This window comes from Aethalodelphis obliquidens, unplaced genomic scaffold, assembly GCF_003676395.1.
Source record: "Aethalodelphis obliquidens isolate GAN/ISIS:26980383/991018 unplaced genomic scaffold, ASM367639v1 scaffold13, whole genome shotgun sequence".
In the NCBI taxonomy this organism is placed as follows: domain Eukaryota; kingdom Metazoa; phylum Chordata; class Mammalia; order Artiodactyla; family Delphinidae; genus Aethalodelphis; species Aethalodelphis obliquidens.
In genome coordinates this window covers 28,795,618-28,815,729 of record NW_020837957.1, presented here as the reverse complement: position 1 = coordinate 28,815,729, position 20,112 = coordinate 28,795,618, and the positions used below count along the sequence as shown (strand labels likewise).

The 20,112-nt window shown below is 35.3% G+C and overlaps 1 protein-coding gene and 1 pseudogene across 12 annotated transcripts in view; both read right to left on the bottom strand.

Annotated features, from left to right (window-relative positions):
* The window catches only part of CCDC18 (coiled-coil domain containing 18), a 125,511-nt gene that overhangs the window by 6,799 nt on the left and 98,600 nt on the right, over positions 1-20,112 (bottom strand). For 11 of the 12 annotated variants that reach the window (XR_003434361.1, XR_003434362.1, XM_027114355.1 and 8 more), the window contains 4 exons: positions 18,425-18,628; positions 15,170-15,307; positions 11,201-11,401; positions 994-1,461 (listed from right to left, as the gene is read on the bottom strand). Coding sequence is in view for 10 of the 12 variants with exons in the window: in XM_027114355.1 (XP_026970156.1) it covers positions 994-1,461; positions 11,201-11,401; positions 15,170-15,307; positions 18,425-18,628 (1,011 nt within the window). In the remaining 2 variants the exon portion in view is untranslated. The remainder of the gene's footprint in view (positions 1-993; positions 1,462-11,200; positions 11,402-15,169; positions 15,308-18,424; positions 18,629-20,112) is intronic. The other variant, XM_027114360.1, reaches the window with a different exon arrangement.
* Positions 12,499-15,134, bottom strand: LOC113624489 (archaemetzincin-2 pseudogene; annotated as a pseudogene).

The following is a 20,112-nucleotide window of genomic DNA, read 5'->3' as shown; positions in this document are numbered from 1 at the left end:
TTTATTTTATCATCTTGTTTGCTATACACTTGAAATTTCATAATGTGTAAATTTTGTTTTTACCAATACCATTATTATTTCTAGTCTTCTGCTTATAAATAATAAATTAAGCTTTTTCTTTTTTTTGGCTGTGCCATGTGACTTGCAGAATCTCAGTTCCCCACCAGGGACTGAACCTGAGCCAGGGCAGTGAAAGTCCGCAATCCTAACCACTAGGCTATCAGGGAACTCCCCAGATTAAGCTCTTTTTAATGTAAGGAAGGACGTGGAGAAATGAATAGAAGCTCCAACAGTCTTTGTCTTGGATCCATTCTAAAAACACTTTTTAAACTTTTTAGGCCACCAAACCTATTTTGATATGTTTGAAATGAGGCAAATGGGCATTTGAAAAAAGCTGAAATTACCTGGAAGAGATTCTTTGTTTCTCTGTGCAAACTATAGATTAACTGCTTATAAACAATGTTGAGTGTCTGTAAGGTATGTGTAGCAGGGACAAAGTTGCCTCTTCAGTATGATATGCTCAGGAATAATGGGAGCAGAAAAATCATGTGAATGAGATATTCTGAGCCACTATGGAAATTCTATGACCAAAACAAAGACTACCTTAATAATCTTTACTAGAATGGTTTCCAGGAAGTCTAGGAACACAACTAATTTTGGAACTCCAAAAAACATTCTCTAATACTCTGGAGTTCAAAATACTTTCCCAGTATGACGTAGAATTAGTCTTCAGTCAAATATAGGGATTATATTTAATCAAATATATAGGCTACTTTAACAAAAGGTAATTTTCAAAGCTTAATTTTCAACTCTACTTATCTAGGGTAAAAGCATTCTAAACTCACAATGAAGTTTTTCATACTTTCAATATTTGTGTACATCACCTAATGGCATGAGTGCTTCATTTAAACGTATGGGTTTCTTTCTTACAGAAAATAAAATGATACTAATTGGAGACAAATTATTATAACTTCTAATGTATGAAATACATACCTGAGTTGAACCAGCACCTGTTTGCATAGAAGACTTTTTTAATACTCTCACTTCTTTGTTTATATATTTTAGCATTCCACTAAGTGTACTGAAGTCATTATTCTCAGAACTATCATCTTCTAGGTCATATGGGAGAGGTTTAAATGAGTCTGACTGGGTATAAGTCAGATCCTTCTGGCTTTCTTCTAATGTTGAAGGTTGTTTCAGTTGCATTTTTTTTAAGTCCTGCAGTAATTCTTCAGAAAGATCTTCATCACTACGAGTTCTGAAACTAAGGTCACTGGCACTAATAGAGCGACGTAGTTTTCTACACTTGAAGAAAGCTGTGTGAGAATGCTTAGCAAATTTTGAATCTTGAATATCAGGTTCAATTTCTACTGGAGATGTAAATGGGGCTGGTAGAAACTTGATGTCTTCTGCCCTTTCATGTCCAGAAATTTTGGCTGGCAATCTGGTTAATTCTGATTCCTGTAGAAAAATTGGTACATAGTAGGTGCTGATTACATATTTCTTAAATGAATGAATCACTTAGAAAATCAGACTCTTAGAAGTCATCTAAGTTAAACTTCATCCTAGTACAGAAATTCTTTTTATAACAACTCTTGAGTTTTCCAAGCTCTGTTAAAACCCTTCATTGTGGGAAAATTATCTATATTCACTAGAAATATGTTTAAACTATACTAAAGAATTCCACTGAAAATTACATTTTCCTTATAGAACTTTTTCTTTCTTAGCATTGATGACAATATAAATTTCTATTCAAGACTGAAATCTTACATCTAAAAAATTTTCTGCAAAAGTATAAAAAGGTATACGGTCATTTGTTAATCTAACATACATACATACAAAAAACAATGCCCTGCAGAGTTTTCTAATAGGAAATAAATGTCTATTAGCTACTCTGCTTTATATGTCATCATCACAAGAAATCTTTACTAGAAAATTTTCAAAGAAAAGCCTTTAAATGATTAATAATATTTAATAAATTAATCCTTATTAAATAAACTTTTCATTTCTGTTTTTCCGTGTCCTTCATTTGGGTCCTCTGACCCAACTTTGGGATCCTAAGAATAAGATTGCATACACTGAAAAGCGATAAAGCCAAAAAAAAAAAAAGGGAAGACATTTTAATTTCGAAAGTTAAACATACGTAGTAGTTTCCTGTTCAAATACATTCTCCTTTTCTTACAAGTATCCATAAGATGCATATTTCTAAACCAGTCACTTTTAAACTGATAGTTTCTATTCTTTCTAAAAATACTGTACTTAAAACTAAAACTGTCATAACCACAGTGTACATTGCAAAATGAAAGTTTAACATGCATATTTCAGTCCTTTGATGTCTTTACAGTACTTTATCTAGATAAACTTGATTTATAAGTGGCAGAAGGGCGAATTTTTTTTAGTAAGTCTTGTATTCACATTTTTATAATCATAATTAATGAAGTAATTATAAAGTTGACACATATAAGGTCGTGTGCAGTTTAAGTTTTTTTTTAAACTTCTGTGTGTTATCTAGCCAAACTGAGAAATGTGGTATCTCAGATAAGCAGGATTCCATTTAACTTACAGTTCAACACCTAACTTTTACAAAGAAATGTAGTATATTGAATATATTAAACATAATTCAACTTTTTCTTAAGACTCAGAGAAGTTCACTTCTGTGATCATTATTGTAGTGTGCAATAATACAGTGATGTCTTCAGGGCTTTCAGAAAATGGACTTAGCTTTGCCCTTACTTCCTCAAATATGAGGGTACTTGTTAGGGTACCAAAAGAGGTGAACTGGAAACAGTGCCTCAAACAGTTTCTTCTCTTCTCCCTCACTTCTGTTTCTGTTCTCTGTCATTTACTGCTGCTGTCAATGAATTGCTTTCCATTATTTATAGTTACTTCTAATTGTTACATTTATGCCAGCTTCTGCTCTTCTATTAGCTTTTCTTCTTTCTTTCTCTCTTATCCTCCTTAACTTCTCTCCAATCTAGACTCTGGAGCCAGCTGTGGTTGCCTTACTTTCTACTGTCAGAAAACAAAGAAATTCTACCTCTGTCTGGTATACTGGCTAATCATACTACATGTTCTAAGATCTCTGTATGTATGGTTCATTTAAGAATTGCTGCTATTTTGACAATATTTTCACAACTTCCTAAGTATTTGAACTTAAAAACTTCTGAATAATTGATAAGTGCAATACAATTTTATTTATCTCATTGGTAATATCTAACAAGTGAGCAGACATTATTACTGTGACAAGGGATATACAATGCAGAATCTTTAAAATTTTTAGTCAATTTTTTGCAATGAAGTTTTATTATTTTGTGTAAATGTTGTAAATCCCCAGAACACTAACTATATTACTATTTCATAGAGTGTTCAACTGAAACATAATTTTAGATTCTGTCTATTCATCTTTCCTCTAGTACTGTGAATATAAAGTATTTTATAAGAGGAATTTAAGTGCTCAGGTTAATAATTACAAATATTTCTAAGGTATTAATTGACTGAGTTCTTTTGGTTTTCAATAACTTCCATTTTGCTATAAAATCATTTATTGCTTCAAAACTATCAGTGAGGTTGGTCTTTTTTTAAGGTCTTAGCTGACAGTGTTAATCATACTTATTGGCAGTTTGAACTAATATTAAATTTTTTATCTCTATGCATCAATACTGAGATTAATTCAAATTCCAGAGTAAACTCTCATGATCAATAGGGGTGAATAAGTAGCAAGAGGTTATTTGAAAAATGACATATGTACTCAAAAACCAGTAAAAAATTTTTTTAACATAATCTTGCACTTTCTACTTTATGATTTTTAGAGGAACTTGCCTGATTTTGAAAAATACTCCTATTTTTTCTTTTTTATATATATCTTTATTGGAGTATAATTGCTTTACAATGTTCTGTTAGTTTCTGCTGTACAACAAAGTGAATCAGCTATATGCATACACATATCCCCTCCTTCTTGAACCTTCCTCCCACCCTCCCTATCCCACCACTCTAGGTCGTCACAAAGCATCGAGCTGATCTCCCTGTGCTATGCGGCAGCTTCCCACTAATGCTCCTCCTTTTATTTTATTATTATTATTATTATTTTTTTTTTTTTCTGCGGTACGCAGGCCTCTCACTGTTGTGGCCTCTCCCGTTGCGGAGCACAGGCTCTGGATGCGCAGGCTCAGCGGCCATGGCTCACAGGCCCAGCCGCTCCGCGACATGTGGGATCTTCCCGGACCGGGGCACGAACCCATGTCCCCTGCATCGGCAGGCGGACTCTCAACCACTGTGCCATCAGGGAAGCCCTGCTTCTCCTTTTAAAATACTTCAAGTATAAAACCCTCTGAAGTAAACATTATGATTAAGTTGGTATTTGCACAAGTTCCAGGCCAAGATGGCGATATAGGCTCCTCTCATATCTCCTCCCACACACAAAACACCAAATCTACAGCTACATAAGGAACAATTCCCTTCAAAAGAAACAAGCTGAGAAAGAAACATCTACACATTGGGTGGATAAGAAAATGCCCACACCAAAACTAGTAGGAAAGCTGAGACTCACTTTTGCCATAAACCCCACGTCAAGCACAGGGCCATACAATGGGAGGGAACACCTGACTTCCAGTTTCTTCCTTAGAAGCAAACGGCTTGGATCCCACATCTAGTGCTCCAACTTTTAAGACTTCCACCTGAGTGATGGGCCCTCAAAACACTTAGCTGTGAAAGCCAACAGGGCTTGAGTCTGACACACAAGATTACAGCAGACAAAGAAGCAGTTCTTAACAGGCTTCCAAGGATGTACTATGGCTATCCCCTTAGAACTCAGTACAGAAGGAGCAGTACAAGGGAACCCTGTAAGACTATCAGCAGAAATTGCAGGCCAGAAGGTAGTGGCATGATATATTCAAAGTGCTGAAAGAAAAGAACTGCCAACCAAGAACACTCTTCCTGGGACTTCCCTGGTGGTGCAGTGGTTAAGAATCCGCCCTGCCAATGCAGGGGACACAGGTTTGATCCCTGGTCCGGGAAGATCCCACATGCCATGGAGCAACTAAGCCTGTGCACCACAACCACTGAACCAGTGCTCTAGGGCCTACGTGCCACAACTACTGAGCCTGTGCGCTGCAACTACTGAAGTCCGCGCACCTAGAGCCCATCCGCAACAAGAGAAGCCACCACAATGAGAAGCCCCTGCTCGCTGCAGATAGAGAAAGCCCACGTGCAGCAACAAAGGCCCAATGCAGCCAAAATAAATAAATAAATTAAATAAATACTCTTTGAGTTAAAAAAAAAAAGAATACTCTTCCTGGCAGTTGTCCTTCAGATTTGAAAGAGAGATAAAGCATTTTCCAGAGAAGCAAAAGCTGAAAGAGCTCATCTCCACTAGACTAACCTTACAAGAAATGTTACAGGGACTTCTTCAAGCTGAAATAAAAGGATACTAATTATTAACAGGAAAACATGAAAATTTAAATCTCATTGATAAAGGTAAATATATAGTTAAATTCATAATACTCTAATGTTGTAATGGTGGTAAGTAAATTACTTATAACTATAGTATGAAAGTTCAAAGACAAAAGTATTAAAACTAAAACTACAATGATTTGTTAATGGGTACACTGATAAAAAGAAGTAAATTTTGACATCAAAAACAAAATAAAGGGGGGACAGAGTAAAAATGTAAAGCTTTAGTATACATTCAAAGTTAAGTTCTTATCAACTTAAAATAGACTGTTATACATGTAAGATGTCTTATGTAAGCCTCAAGAAAACTACAAAGCAAAACTTATCATAGATACACAAAGATAAGGAAAACTAAACATTCCACTATAGAAAATCATCAAATTATAAAGGCAGAGAGCAACAGAAGAAGAAAGGAACGAAGGAATTAAAAACAGCCAGAGAACAATGAACAAAATGGCAATAGTAGGTCCATACCTATCAATAATTAAATATAGATGGACTAAATTCTCTAATCAAATGACAGAGTGGTTTAATAAAAAAATAAGACCTAACTGTATACTGCCTAGAAAGACTCACTTCAGTTTTAAGGACACACATAGACTGAAAGTGAAGGGATGTAAAAATATATTCCATGTAAATGGAAACCAAAAGAAAGCTGAGATAACTACACTTATTTAAAAAAAAAAAACAGACTTTAGGCCAAAAGTGTAACAAGAGACAAAGAGGGTCATTATATAATGATAAAGGGGTCAATCCAACAAAAGAATATAACATTTGTAAATATTTTGCACCTAAAAAACACAGGAGCACCTAAATATATAAAGCAAGCATTAACAGACAGCAACATATTAATGTAGGGGGCTTTAATATCCCAGTTTCATCAATGGATAGATCATCCAGACAGAAAATCAATACGAAAACATTGGACCTGAACTACAAGTTAGACCAAATGGACTTAACATTTACAGAACATTCCATCCAACACATGACAGGAGTGTACATATTCTTCTCAAGTGCATATGGAACATTCTCCAGGACAGATCATATGTTAGGTCACAAAACAAGTCTTAATAAATTTAAGAAGATTAAAATCATATCAAGCATCTTCCAACTACAGTGGTATAAAAGTAGAAATCAATTATAAGAAGAAAACTGGAAAATTCACCATTACTTGGAGATTAAACAACATGCTACATAACAACCAATGTGTCAAAGAATAAATCAACAGAGAAATTAAAATTATCTTAAGACAAATTAAAATGGAAATATAATACACCAAAGCTTATGGGATGCAGCAAAAGCAGACATAAGAGGGAAGTTTATAGCGATAAACGCCTACATTAAGAAACAAGAAAGATACCAAATAAAACAACCTAAATTTCTACCTTAGGAAATAAAAAAGGAAGAACAAACTAAGCCCAAAGTTAGTAGAAGGAAGGAAATAAATATCAGAGTGGAAATAAATTAAACAGTGACTAAAAAGACATAGAAAATATCAATGAAACTAAGAGCTGAGTTTTTAAAAAGATAAACACAATAGACAAACCTTTAGCAAGGCTTAACAAGAAAAAAAGAGAGAGAACTTAAATAAATAAAATCAGAAATGAAAGAGGAAATGTTACAACTTGACACCAAAAAAATACTAAGGATCAAAAGGGACTACTATGAACAATTATACACTAACGAATTGGTCAGCAAAGAAAAAAATAGGTAAAATCCTAGAAACATACAACTCAAGACTGAATCATGAAGAAAATATAAAATGAGATCTCAATAGACCAATTACTAGTAAGGAGATTGAATCAGTAATAATAATAATAAAAAAAAAAATCTCCCAACAACAAAAGTCCAGAACCAAATGGCTTTATTGGTGAATTCTAACAAACATTTAAGAATTAATACCAATCCTCCTCAAACTAGTCTAAAGAAAAGAGATGGGAACATTTCCAAACTCATTTTACCAGGCCAGCATTCCCCTGATACCAAAACCAGACAAGGATGCCACAAGAAAAGAAAATTACAGGCCAACATCACTGATGAACATAGACATGAAAATCTTCAAAAAATATTAGCAAACTGAATGGCCAGCATCAAAAAATCTACAAACAATAAATGCTGGAGATGGTGTGGAGAAAAGGGAACCCTCCTACACTGTTGGTGGGAATATAAATTGGTACAGCCACGATGGAGGTTCCTTAAAAAACTAAAAATAGAGCTACCATACAATTCAGCAATCCCACTCCTGAGCATATATCTGGAGGAAACCATAATTTGAAAGGATGCATCCACCCTGATGTTCATTGCAGCACTATTTACATCAGCCAAGACATGGAAGCAACCTAAATGTCCATCAACAGAGGAATGCATAAAGAAGATGTGGTACATATATACAATGGACTATTACTCAGCCACAAAAAGGAACGAAATAATGCCATCTGCAGTGACATGGATGGACCTAGAGACTGTCATACAGAGTGAAGTAAGTCAGAAAGAGAAAGACAAATATCATATAATATCACTTACATGTGGAATCTAGAAAAATGGTACAGATGAACTTATTTGCAAAGCAGAAACAGAGTCACAGATATAGAAAAAAACTTATGGTTACCAAGGGGGGAAGGTAGGCAGATGGGATGAACTGGAAGATGGGGATTGACATATATACACTACTATAAATAAAATAGATGACAAATGAGAACCTACTGTCTAGCACAGGGAGCTCTACTCAGGGCTCTGTGGTGACCTAGATGGGAAGGGAATCTAAAAAAGAGTGGATGTATGTATATGTATAACTGATTCACTTTGCTGTACAGCAGAAACTAACACAACATTGTAAAGCAACTATACTCCAATATCACTTAATAAAAAAAAGTATTTTAAAATAAATAAATATTTTTAAAAAATATTAGCAAACTGAATTCAACAATGCATTAAAAGAATCATATACCATGATCAAGTGGGATTAGGTCCAGGGACATAAGGATGGTTCAACATCTGCAAATCAATGAGATACCACATTAACAAAATGAAGGATAAAAGTCATATGATCATCTCAAAAGATGCAGAAAAAGCACCTGACAAAGTTCAATATCCATTCATGATGAAAATGCACAACACGTGGTTATAGGGGGAATGTACTCCAACATAATAAAGGTCATATATGACAAACCTACAGTTAACATATTACACAACTGTGAAAAACTGAAAGCATTTCCTTTAAAATCAGGAACAAGACAAGGATGCCAACTCTCACCACTTCTATTCAATACAGAATTGGGAGTCCTAGCCAGAGAAATTAGGGGGAAAAAAAAGGAATAGAAGGAATCCAAATTGGAAAGGAAGAAGTAAAACTGTAACTGTTTGTAAATGACATGATATTATATATAGAAAACCCTAAAGATGCCATCAAAAAACTGTTAGAACTAGTAAATGAATTCAGTAAACAGCAGGATACAAAATCAGTATATAAAAATCTGTTGTACATCTATATATTAATAATGAATTATCAGAAAGAGAAATTAGTAAAATAATTCCATTTATAATTTCATCAAAAAGAATAAAATGCCTAGAAATACATTTATCCAAGGAGATGAAAAACCTGTACACTGAAAACTGTAAGACACTGATGAAAGAAACTGAAGAAGATACAAATAAATGGAAAGATATTCTGTGCTCATGAACTGGAATAATTAATATTGTGAAAATGTCCTTACTATCCTAAGTGATCTACAGATTCAATTCAACCCCCATCAAAATTCCAATGGCATTTTTCACAGAAATAGAACAAGGTATCCTAAAATTTGTATGCAACCACAAAAGACCCCAAATAGCCAAAGCAATCTTGAAGAAGAACAAAGCTGGAAGCATCACACTTCCTGATTGCAAACCATGTTACAAAGCTATAGTATAGTACATATTAGCATAGAAATGGACACATAGATCAATGGAACAGAATAGATGGCCCACAAATAAACCCATGCATGTATAGCCAATTAATTTATGACAAAGGAGCTAAGAATATACAATACAATGGAAAGAACAGTATCTTCAATGAATGGTGCTGGCAAAACTGGAGAGCCAGATGTAAAAAAATGAAACTGGACCCCGATCCTACACTATACACAAAAATCAACTCAAACTGTATTAAAAACTTAAATTTATGACCTGAAACCATAAAACTCTTATAAGAAAAAACACGGGGTAAGCACCTTGATATCAGGCGTGGTGATGATTTTTTGGATTTGACACTAAAAGCAAAGGCAACAAAAGCAAAAATAAAAAAGAGGGACTCTATAAACTAAAAAGCTTCTGCACAGCAATGGAAACCAATAAAATGAAAAGGCAACCTACAGAATGGGAAAAAATATTTGCAAATCATTTACTGATAAGGAGTTAATATCCAAAATACCTAAAGAACTCATACAACTCAAAAGCAAAGAAACAATCTAATTAAAAAATGGGCAGAGGAAATGAATATACATTTTTTTCAAAGAAGATATACAAAGAGCCAATAGGTACATGAAAAGGTACTCAATATCACTAACCATCTGGGAAATGCATATCAAAATCAAATGAGATATCACCTTATACTGTTAGAATGGCTATCATCAAAAAGACATCAAAAAGAGATGAGTGTTGGCAAGGGTGTGGAAAAAAGGGAGCCCCTGTGCACTGTTGGTGGGCATGTAAACTGGTACAGCCATTAAGGAAAACAGCATGAAGCTTCCCCCCAAAATTAAAAATAGAACTATCATTCGATCCAGCAATACCACTTCTGGGTATATATTCAAAGGGAATGAAAACAGGTTATCAGAGATATCTGTACTCCTATGTTCATTGCAGCATTATTCACAATAGCTCAGATAAGGAAAAAACCTAAGTGCCCATCAACGGATGAATGGATAAAGAAGATGTGGTACTACCAAACGTAAAATAGATAGCTAGTGGGAAGCAGCCACATAGCACAGGGAGATCAGCTCGGTGTTTTGTGACCACCTAGAGAGGTGGGATAGGGAGGGTGGGAGGGAGGGAGACACAAGAGGAAAGAGATATGGGGACATATGTATATGTATAACTGATTCACTTTGTTATAAAGCAGAAACTAACACACCATTGTAAAGCAGTTATACTCTAACAAAGATGTTAAAAAAAAAAAAAGATGTGGTAAATATACATACAATGGAATATACAATATGCCCTTTGGAACAACATGAATGGACCTTGAGGGCATTATGCTAAGTGAAATAAAACAGAGAAAGACAAATACTGCATGATATCACTTATATGTGGAATCTTAAAAAAAAAAAAAGTCAAACTCATAGAAACAGTGAGCAGGAAAGTGGTTGCCAGAGGCTGGGTGGTGGGGGAAATAGGAGAGGTTGCTAACAGGGTACAACCTTTCAGGTATAAGATGACTAAAGTCTGAGGGATCTAATATATAACATGATGACTACAGTTGGTAACACTAGTTGTATAATTGAAATTTGCTGAAAGATTAGAACTTGAATGTTCTCACACTCACACACAAAATATTTTTAAGTTCATGGTTGAACGTAAATTATTTCTCCTGTGGTAATATGATACATATCAAATTAATAATGTCCAAATTCAGTGTCTTCTAAATAAAGTGCATTTTATTCAAATAGGTCAATTTTTGGTTATTTAGTCCTCTACAAACTACAAGGATGGGAAAATAAGTCATAAATTTACTTCATTATAGTTCTGCTTTATGTACTTTTATATGTTTACTTACTTTAATAAGTAATGCTTCGTTTATAGCTTCAATTACTTTATTCCTGTCTTGGACTTGTTGATGCAAATTGCTTATAGTGTCCTGAGCTCCTTTTAATTCTAGTTTTGTTTTCTCTAACTGTTCATTTAGTTGCTGAACAGAAGTCTTTTGAGAATCAGCAGTAATCTTCCACTTTGCATGCTTCTCCTGATGTGAAATCATCTACATAGCCCCAAAATTGAAAAGGAAAGGAAGAAAGAAAACAGGGTGAAGTTGGTTTCAACAACATTCTAATACTTTCCATTTCCACTTAAATGAAAGTAAATTCTGTTTGTAGTTACAAACATGATTTCTCAACAAATAACATACTAGAGGGAAAAAGGGGAGAAGGAACCCATAGTTTTAAATTTACTTAAGAACAGTTAACGAAATACCATGGACTGCTTTTGGATCCTGATTTGAACAAATCAGCTATAAAGACATTTTTGTGATAACTGAGGAAATCTGAACAATGATTGGATGTATGATGATATTAAGGAATTAAAGTCAATTTTTAGGTGTAATAATAACATTGTGGTTATGTTTTTTTAAAATAGCCCTCATCCGACTTCCCTGATGGCGCAGTGGTTAAGAATCCACCTGCCAATGCAGGGACACGGGTTCGAACCCTGGTCCGGGAAGATCCCACATGTCTCAGAGCAACTAAGCCCGTGCACCACAACTACTGAACCTGCACTCTAGAGCCTGCGAGCCACAACTACTGAAGCCCGCGTGCCTAGAGCCTGTGCTCTGCAACAAGAGAAGCCACCGCAATGAGAAGCCTGCACACCGCAATGAAGACCCAACGCAGCCAAAAATAAAAATAAATAAATAAATTTATTAAAATAGTCCGTATCTTTTAGAAATGTTTACTGATGAAACAATCATGTTTGGGATTTGCTTCAAAACAATATGTGATATGTGGGGGAATGTGGGGAAGGAAGAAAGGGAAGTGAGTGAGGTTAAAGATATGGTGACCATACTTCCCAGTTTGCCTACAGCTGTCTAGGTTTTATGCCTGGTATCCTGGTGTAGTTACTAATAGCACCCTTTTTCATTCTCAAAAGTATTTCCTTTTAGATAAAAGAGATGGTCGACATACTTATAGATCAAATCAAATTGGCCGTGAGTTGATAATTACTGAAGTTGAACAATATATAGGAAGAGTTATACTATTCTACTTTTGAATATGTTTAAAATTTTCCATAATAAAGTTTAAAAAAATCTCATTTTCATTGAAAAAAAATCAGGAGTTTTACAATTAAATAACTTTTCTGACAACTCTGAAACCTGTATTTTAAAAATTACAGTTAAAAATTATTGATCTCCTTTCCTATTACTTTAATGACATATCCTCTCATTTTTATATTCAACCAACATACACACTTTAAAAAAATCTTTGTTAAGAACAACAACAAAAAAACCTATATATATATTTTTTAACCTGTAAGTATTTATTTTAATTACTCCTATTTGAAGGTCCTTATTTTTGGAAAATAGCAAGGCATTTTATTATCCACTCTTTCCATTCCTTAAAGGCTTCTACAGGTTTTGGCAAATTCACATTATCCTCATGACTATGTTTTGGAGGGAGGTGTGTCAGCAGATTCATCTTCAATCCACCTCACCAGCGCTTTGTACCCTTCCACAGTGCTACAACCAATAGCATGCTGTAACTTGTGTAAACAGATAGGGTAAAAGTTTAGGGGGCACTGGTCAGCTTTTCCCAAATCTTTGGAACCTTGCATTAGATGTTCAAGCCACTGGCAGTGTTAAAGTCCAAATCTGTGTCCAACCTCATGGGTTAAAGTCTTATAGGATCAAAGTGGCAAAACACTAGTCATTTCAGGAATGTAATAGTTATCAAAAATTGAATAGTCGTTTGAAGGTGTTCTCTGCAGCTTCTTTACCTTGCCTTCATAAGATAAACTATTAAAAAAACGCCATACCTGACAAGGCTGAATATCCCCATACCATCTGTTAAAGAGGCCTGTCCAAAGGCAAAATTCCAGGGAATCTCTTGGGTAATGCTCAGTGTTATTCCCACAACACAGAAGGCATCTTTAGGCTTCTAATTTTTTAGAACTTCAGGGTATGCCCTGCATGAATTTGTAGGTTTTGGATGTTATCACTGACTCTAAAAGAACACCTTGCAGAGATAGGAACTGGTTCTAGGAGCTTTACTGTCAAGCCACAGAAAAATGCTTCACAGTAGCCCTTGAGTCATTTAATATATTCTTCACTGATAACTCTGGTGTTTCCTAGAGATCCAATGCACTGTATATAAATACTGCATTTCTCTGGAGAGGGTGTCTTTCTGTAAGGATCACTGAAAAACTTTTCAAAAGTCTTGGGGAGCCTCAGGATGGGAGGTATCCAATCTGATCACGAATGCAAGAATTGTCCAAAGGTATCACCCTCTGGCTGGAAGTCTTCATTTATCAAAAGCTGTTCCACCAGCACTTAACTTTTACTGTGACACAAGTGCTGGGTTCTTAAGATGAGAGCTGTTTTTAGTGTCTGTTTAGAGTTCCATACTGTTTGCATAATGAAAGGTCTCTTCCATTCACATCGTGTTCCTATGTAGAGCTTTCATTTTTCTGTCTGAATGGGTTAAACAGCTGTTTCACCACGAGGCTTAAAAGGACCAGCATGTCTGGGGCCTGACTGGAAAAGCATTTGTGCTGGGTGCCTTCATCCCCGACAGGCCTCCAAGACACCAGCTGCAGCCCCTGTGCGAGTATCCATATTAGGTGTTTTTATATCATGCATATAAAATATTAATACCAGATATTAAACAGCAATACTAGAACCAATTTTTACAATTCATTTTATGTACTATTGCTTATAAATAATTTCAGGATGCTTATAAAACTAAAAGTAAAAAATTGGATGATTAAAATAAAAGTAGAAGTTCAGACCATGTAATAAAAGCATACTGAGTAGTTCCTGGCAAATACTTGAGATGGACCAATTATTACTGATGGTCACTAAGTTGGCCAGCTAATATCAAATAATTATGCTGAACTCATCAGCATTCACATTTGTCTCTAAAGACCAAAGGTTGTAATCTCTTGGCCTGAGGACTGGATTCAGCTTGCAAATGTGTTTTGTTTGGCAGACAATGTTTTCAAAGAGATTTGACTCTAAATGCATTTAAACAAGACATGGTGACCACAAACCCAACTTATCCCTCACACAGATATTACCAAACTCCCTAGAAATGAGTTTAATATAAATATATTTGCAACCATTGCCATACGGAAAAATGCTTTATTAGAACTTCATAAGTAATTTATTCAGATCTTAAACATAAATTCTGGATATCTTCAAATATAGTTTTTAAAAAGACAAGAAATGCTATTCTAATGGGTGACACTGCCCATTTCTATAAAGGCTCAGGACACATGGATAGATAAAAAGTATTGTACTGCCTCTCTAACTTACTATCAGAGCAAATGTTGAAAATTACAACACATTAATAGATCTACATCACATGAAACAGCTTATATTGGTTATTAAATACCTCCAGTTAGTTTTGGCAAGCGCTATTTTATAACCAATGATACAATGATAATGATGTGCCAGGCTCTGGTGTAAGAACTTTAACTACACTAATTCATTTAATCCTCAACACAGTTTTATGAAATAGATAGCATTATTATATCCATTTTAGTTAAAGATGTTAAGTTAGTTGCCCAAGGTTACATAAGTGTCAAGTAATGAGCTGAGATTTAGAACCAGGATGCCTGGCTAAAGAATTCAACCTCTTAACCCCACAGAATATTAGTTCACTGGATATGAAGCAAAAGTTATACGTTTAGGATACCAGAAATGGAAGACCACATGTATTACTCTATAATGAACATTTAAGAGCTAGACTTATACTTTGTTCAGATAGATCAACACACTTTAGCAGGGGGTAATAGAACAAATTAAATTTTTATTTACCTCTAGATGATAAGCTTCTTTGACAGATTCTACTTCTGCTGACAATTTCTTGATTTCTGCTTGCATTCTTACTTCTAACTGAGCTTCACGTACTTGAGAAGCCCCCAACTCTTCAGCTAAATGTTTTCCATGAGCTTCCTTAAAATGACATATTAAGTAAAGGTTACATTACTTGTTTATTTGGCTATTATAGCTAAACAACTCACCACATTTATAGAAGTATCTTAATCTTTTATAATACTATGTACTCATACACAGTTACCATATTAAATGTACACTTTAAAAAATGTATTAATCTAGATTTTAATCTAGATCTTTAAGAGAGTACTAATGGGAAAGTATCAGTATATTGTTTGTTATCATAATATAATAGAAGTTCACTAACCAATGCGTTTTGTAAAATAAACTAATAACCACAGAACACTGAACTTTGGCAGATAATAGTCTGCTCTTAGGTATGGGTATGCATTTTTGCTCACCAGATGTGCTGTTTGCTTATCTACAGTCAGTTGTGTATTTATCCAGACCTATTTATGCTAGTTGTGTTTGTGACTACAATTATGTAGTTTTATTATACATTATGAACATTGATGAAATATGCATGTAAAATGAATGTTTTTATATGAAAACTAAGTTATATGCTTTGAGACAATTCAATGAGTGAGTCACAAACATTTGCTACCCAATTAGAACCAGTCAGGATAGTTGTAAAATATTGTGTGAAATCCCATAAAAAATATGAGATGCTATCCTCTGATTCACAAATGTCTTTCAATTCTTTTTCCATTTTAAGAAACTAAAATTGGAAACTATAGATGATGGAATATGAGTATGGTTTATGCAAGAAAGACTAGGTGGAATTTTAATCAAGTGACCCTACCATACACCAAAAACCAAGATTTGGTCCCACATTAAAAGATTAACGCATGAATGTAAACTTAGATTTTTGGGTTAAAATATAATACTTAAAGTGTCATTTTTTAAAAATAAATGTATTTATTTTGTTTATTTATTATTTTTGGCTGCATTGGGTCTTTGTTGCTGCGTGGGCTTTCTCTAGTTGCGGCGAGCGGGGGCTACTCTTCGCTGTGGTGAGCGGGCTTCTCACTGTGGTGGCTTCTCTTGTTGCGAAGCACGGGCTCTAGTCACACGGGCTTCAGTAGTTGAGGCACGGGGGCTCAGGAGTTGTGGCGCACGGGCCTAGTTGCTCTGCAGCACGTGGGATATTCCTGGACCAGGGCTTGAACCTGTGTCCCCTGCGTTGGCAGGTGGATTCTTAACCACTGTGCCACCAGGGAAGCCCTAAAGTGTCATTTTTTTTTTTAATGTTTATTTATTTATTTATCTTTTGCTGCGTTGGGGCTGCATTGGGTCTTCATTTTTTCTTTTTTTTTTTATGCGGTACGCGGGCCTCTCACTGTTGTGGCCTCTCCCGTTGCGGAGCACAGGCTCCAGATGCACGGGCTCAGCGGCCATGGCTCACGGGCCCAGCCGCTCTGCAGCATGTGGGATCTTCCCGGACCGGGGCACGAACCCGTGTCCCCTGCATCGGCAGGCGGACTCTCAACCACTGTGCCACCAGGGAAGCCCTGGGTCTTCGTTTTTGCGTGCGGGCTGTCTTTAGCTGCGTCAAGCATGGGCTACTCTTGGTTGCGGTGCAAGTGTTTCTCATTGTGGTGGCTTTTCTTGTGGAGCACTGGCTCTAGGTGCGTGGGCTTCAGTAGTTGTGGCACATGGGCTTCCGTAGTTGTGGCTTGTAGGCTCTAGAGAGCAGGCTCAGTAGTTGTGATGCACGCGCTTAGTTGCTCTGCAGCATGTGGGATCTTCCAGGACCAGGGCTCGAACCCATGTCACCTGCATCAGCAGGCAGATTCTTAACCACTGCGCCACCAGGGAAGGCCTAAAATGTCATTTTTAATAATTCCCCACTTTCACTTACTTATTTGATTAACTGAGCTTAGTTTATCAGATAAAATCAATTATACTACATTTAGATACTATTGATAAGGACAGAAATGAGATAAAAGATAGCCTCCCTTTTCCTAGTAGACTCCCATGTGCCTGACATTCTAGTAAAAATTCCCTGTATATTTTTTATTAGTCTAACCACCCAGAAATGTGAATAAAAATGTCATTAGGTTAACCAAGGCTAAATGTAAAAACATTTTCAGTCAATTCCCATACTGAATTAGTAACCATAATAGAAAGCAGAAATATCACAAGAACTTTTCTAGAATACCAATAAATACATTTTTTTCGAAGTCTAAGTAATTAACTCACATATATCAATCTAAATATTTTTAAGCCAAGTTGTTAACTTTCTATCTAATACTAGGGAAATACAATCTATATTAGTGCTCTTGCTATTTAAAATCTCTTTTTCTCCCCAAGGGTTCTGGACTGCAGGTTTCTAACAGTTATAAATTTAGATAGTCAGTTTTCATATATGAATGGCTACAAATGTAAAAAGTTTTTACTAAAAAAGATTTATTAGAGACTTCCCTGGTGGTCCAGTGGTAAAGAATCCGCCTTACAATGCAGAGGACGCAGGTTCGATTCCTGGTCAGGGAACTAAGAGCACACATGCTGCGGGGCAACTAAGCCAGTGTGCCACAATTACTGAGCTCGCGTGCCTCAACTAGAGCCCGCGTGCCGCAAGCTACAGAACCCATGCGCCCTGGAGCCCAAGCGCCACAACTACCGAGCCCACGCACCCTGGAGCCTGCATGCCACAACTAGAGAGAAGCCCACGTGCCACAACGAAGAGCCTGTGTGCTGCAATGAAAGATCCCACATGCCTCAATGAAGATCCCGTGTGCTGCAGCTAAGACACAATGCAGCCAAAAATAAATTATATTAAATAAATAAATAATGAATAAATCTTTTAAAAAAGATTTATTAGATTTTTTTTTTTGTTTGAGTGATAGCTCAAATTCACTTGAAAGTCTGAAAGTGCTTTATAACTCATTTTATTGAAAACTAATTAGTTTGACTAATACTCAGTTCTGAGAGACTTCCAAGTTACACTACAATGCTGTGCTAAATATAACAGTTTTTTAAAAAATTTGGGTAAAATACACATAACATAAAATTTACCACCTTAATCATTTTTAAGTGTAAAATTTGGTGGTATTAAATACATTCACATTGTTGTGAAACACAATTAACTTTTGTAAGAACTATATTCTATAGTAGAAAAAGTAAAAGTTAAAAATTTTAGTATTTTCAGTAAGGTAAAATTAGAATAGGGATTACTTTCTCTTTAGAGAGTTGCTTTATTTCCTCCAGTTCACTTGACAGCCTTTCTACTTCTCTCTGTGCTTGCACTTGTTGACGATGAGCCTCCACCAATTCTGTATGAGAGTTCTGCAAATGCTCCCGAGATAGCCTCAATTCTTGCTCCAAATCTATGGCCTCCTTGTACTGAGTTGCAATGTACTGTTCCTGCTCTTTCATAACCTGAAATGCACAAGATATTTGTAGGTTTCAAAATAAAATGATACAGATAACCTATTCTTACTCTGATTTCTCTTTTAATAAATGACTTAACCCCTCCCAACTAAACCTCTATATAATTTAACATATAATGAATATCATCCACTGTGAAACTAACATTCGAAAATGTTTTCTTTTTTAATGATAAAAAAATGACAAAAGTACTGTAATAAATCTGGGACTCACTGGTATATTTTACATGACTTTAATATGCAAGCTGCATAATCCTTTAACATTATGATGCAACATCACAGAATATATAATAATATAAAGAGAAGAAAGACGTTAATATTTCATTATCCATGTCAAAGATGGAGAATATACTGGCGTGAATAATCAAAACCTACCACTAACCCACACAGCTTGGTTAAGGATGATCTTATTCACTGCAAAAGGGAAATTTGTTATTGGGACTACTACTCCTTCTGAAAACCTTTTACATTCCTCAGTTAAATCCCTAGTAAAGTATTATTTCTTAGAGAAAAAGAAATCAGTAAAAAGTAAATTAGTTCTAAATTGGCTCAGTGAGGTAGATTAGATGGTAGATAATGACGCTTGACTTTAGGGCTGATAAGAAGGAAAGAAACCAGTACAAATCACTAGGACCCTAATGTCTAGAATGGGGGCCTAAGGTCCAACAGTGTTGTATATCAGTATAAATCTCATGTAAATATTTTTAGCCAGCCCTTGTTAAGGAACATGAAATGATTGAGCCAGTAACCTTTCTTTTTTCTCACTGGGGCCCAAACTTGGTCTCAGAGACCCTGCTTAATTTATGTATTGATATATAATCCAACAAATATTTATTCATGCTTACTATGTGATATGTACTATTCTAGGTGTTGAGGATAAAGGAGTGAACAGAGGAGACAAAGTGGCTACCCTTGTGGAGTTTATATTCAACTGGAAGAGACAGATAATCAATTAATCAAACACAATAAAGAGCTATATATTGATATTAAGTTTTAAAGTTGAGTATAGTATTTAAAAACAAAAAAAAGTTACATCCATGAGAGCTCTTAGAAACAAATTCACTTTTAAAAAAAGGCAAGTGGGTGGAATGAGTTCAGTAGTCAACACACATGCAAACTGATGATATGAAGTCATCAAACTTTATCTGGCAACTCAATGTACTTGGCCTCAATAAAATACAACTATCTGTTAATTCATTCTCTGGATAGAGTCCCTCAAGGACAAAGGAGTGCATCCTATTAATATCTGATCTTCAGTTCTATCACATAGTAGGTTCTCAATTAAAACATACATATATTTATTGATCAAGTGAGCATATATCATGGATTTACTATGTGAGAGATATGCAAATGCCTATAAGGAATATAAAGACAAATAAGATGATAACCTCACCTATAATCAGAACATCAGAATAAAGTAATTAATAAGATAAGGAAAATAGTAGGTACCTGGCACAAATAATTAGCCTAAAAATA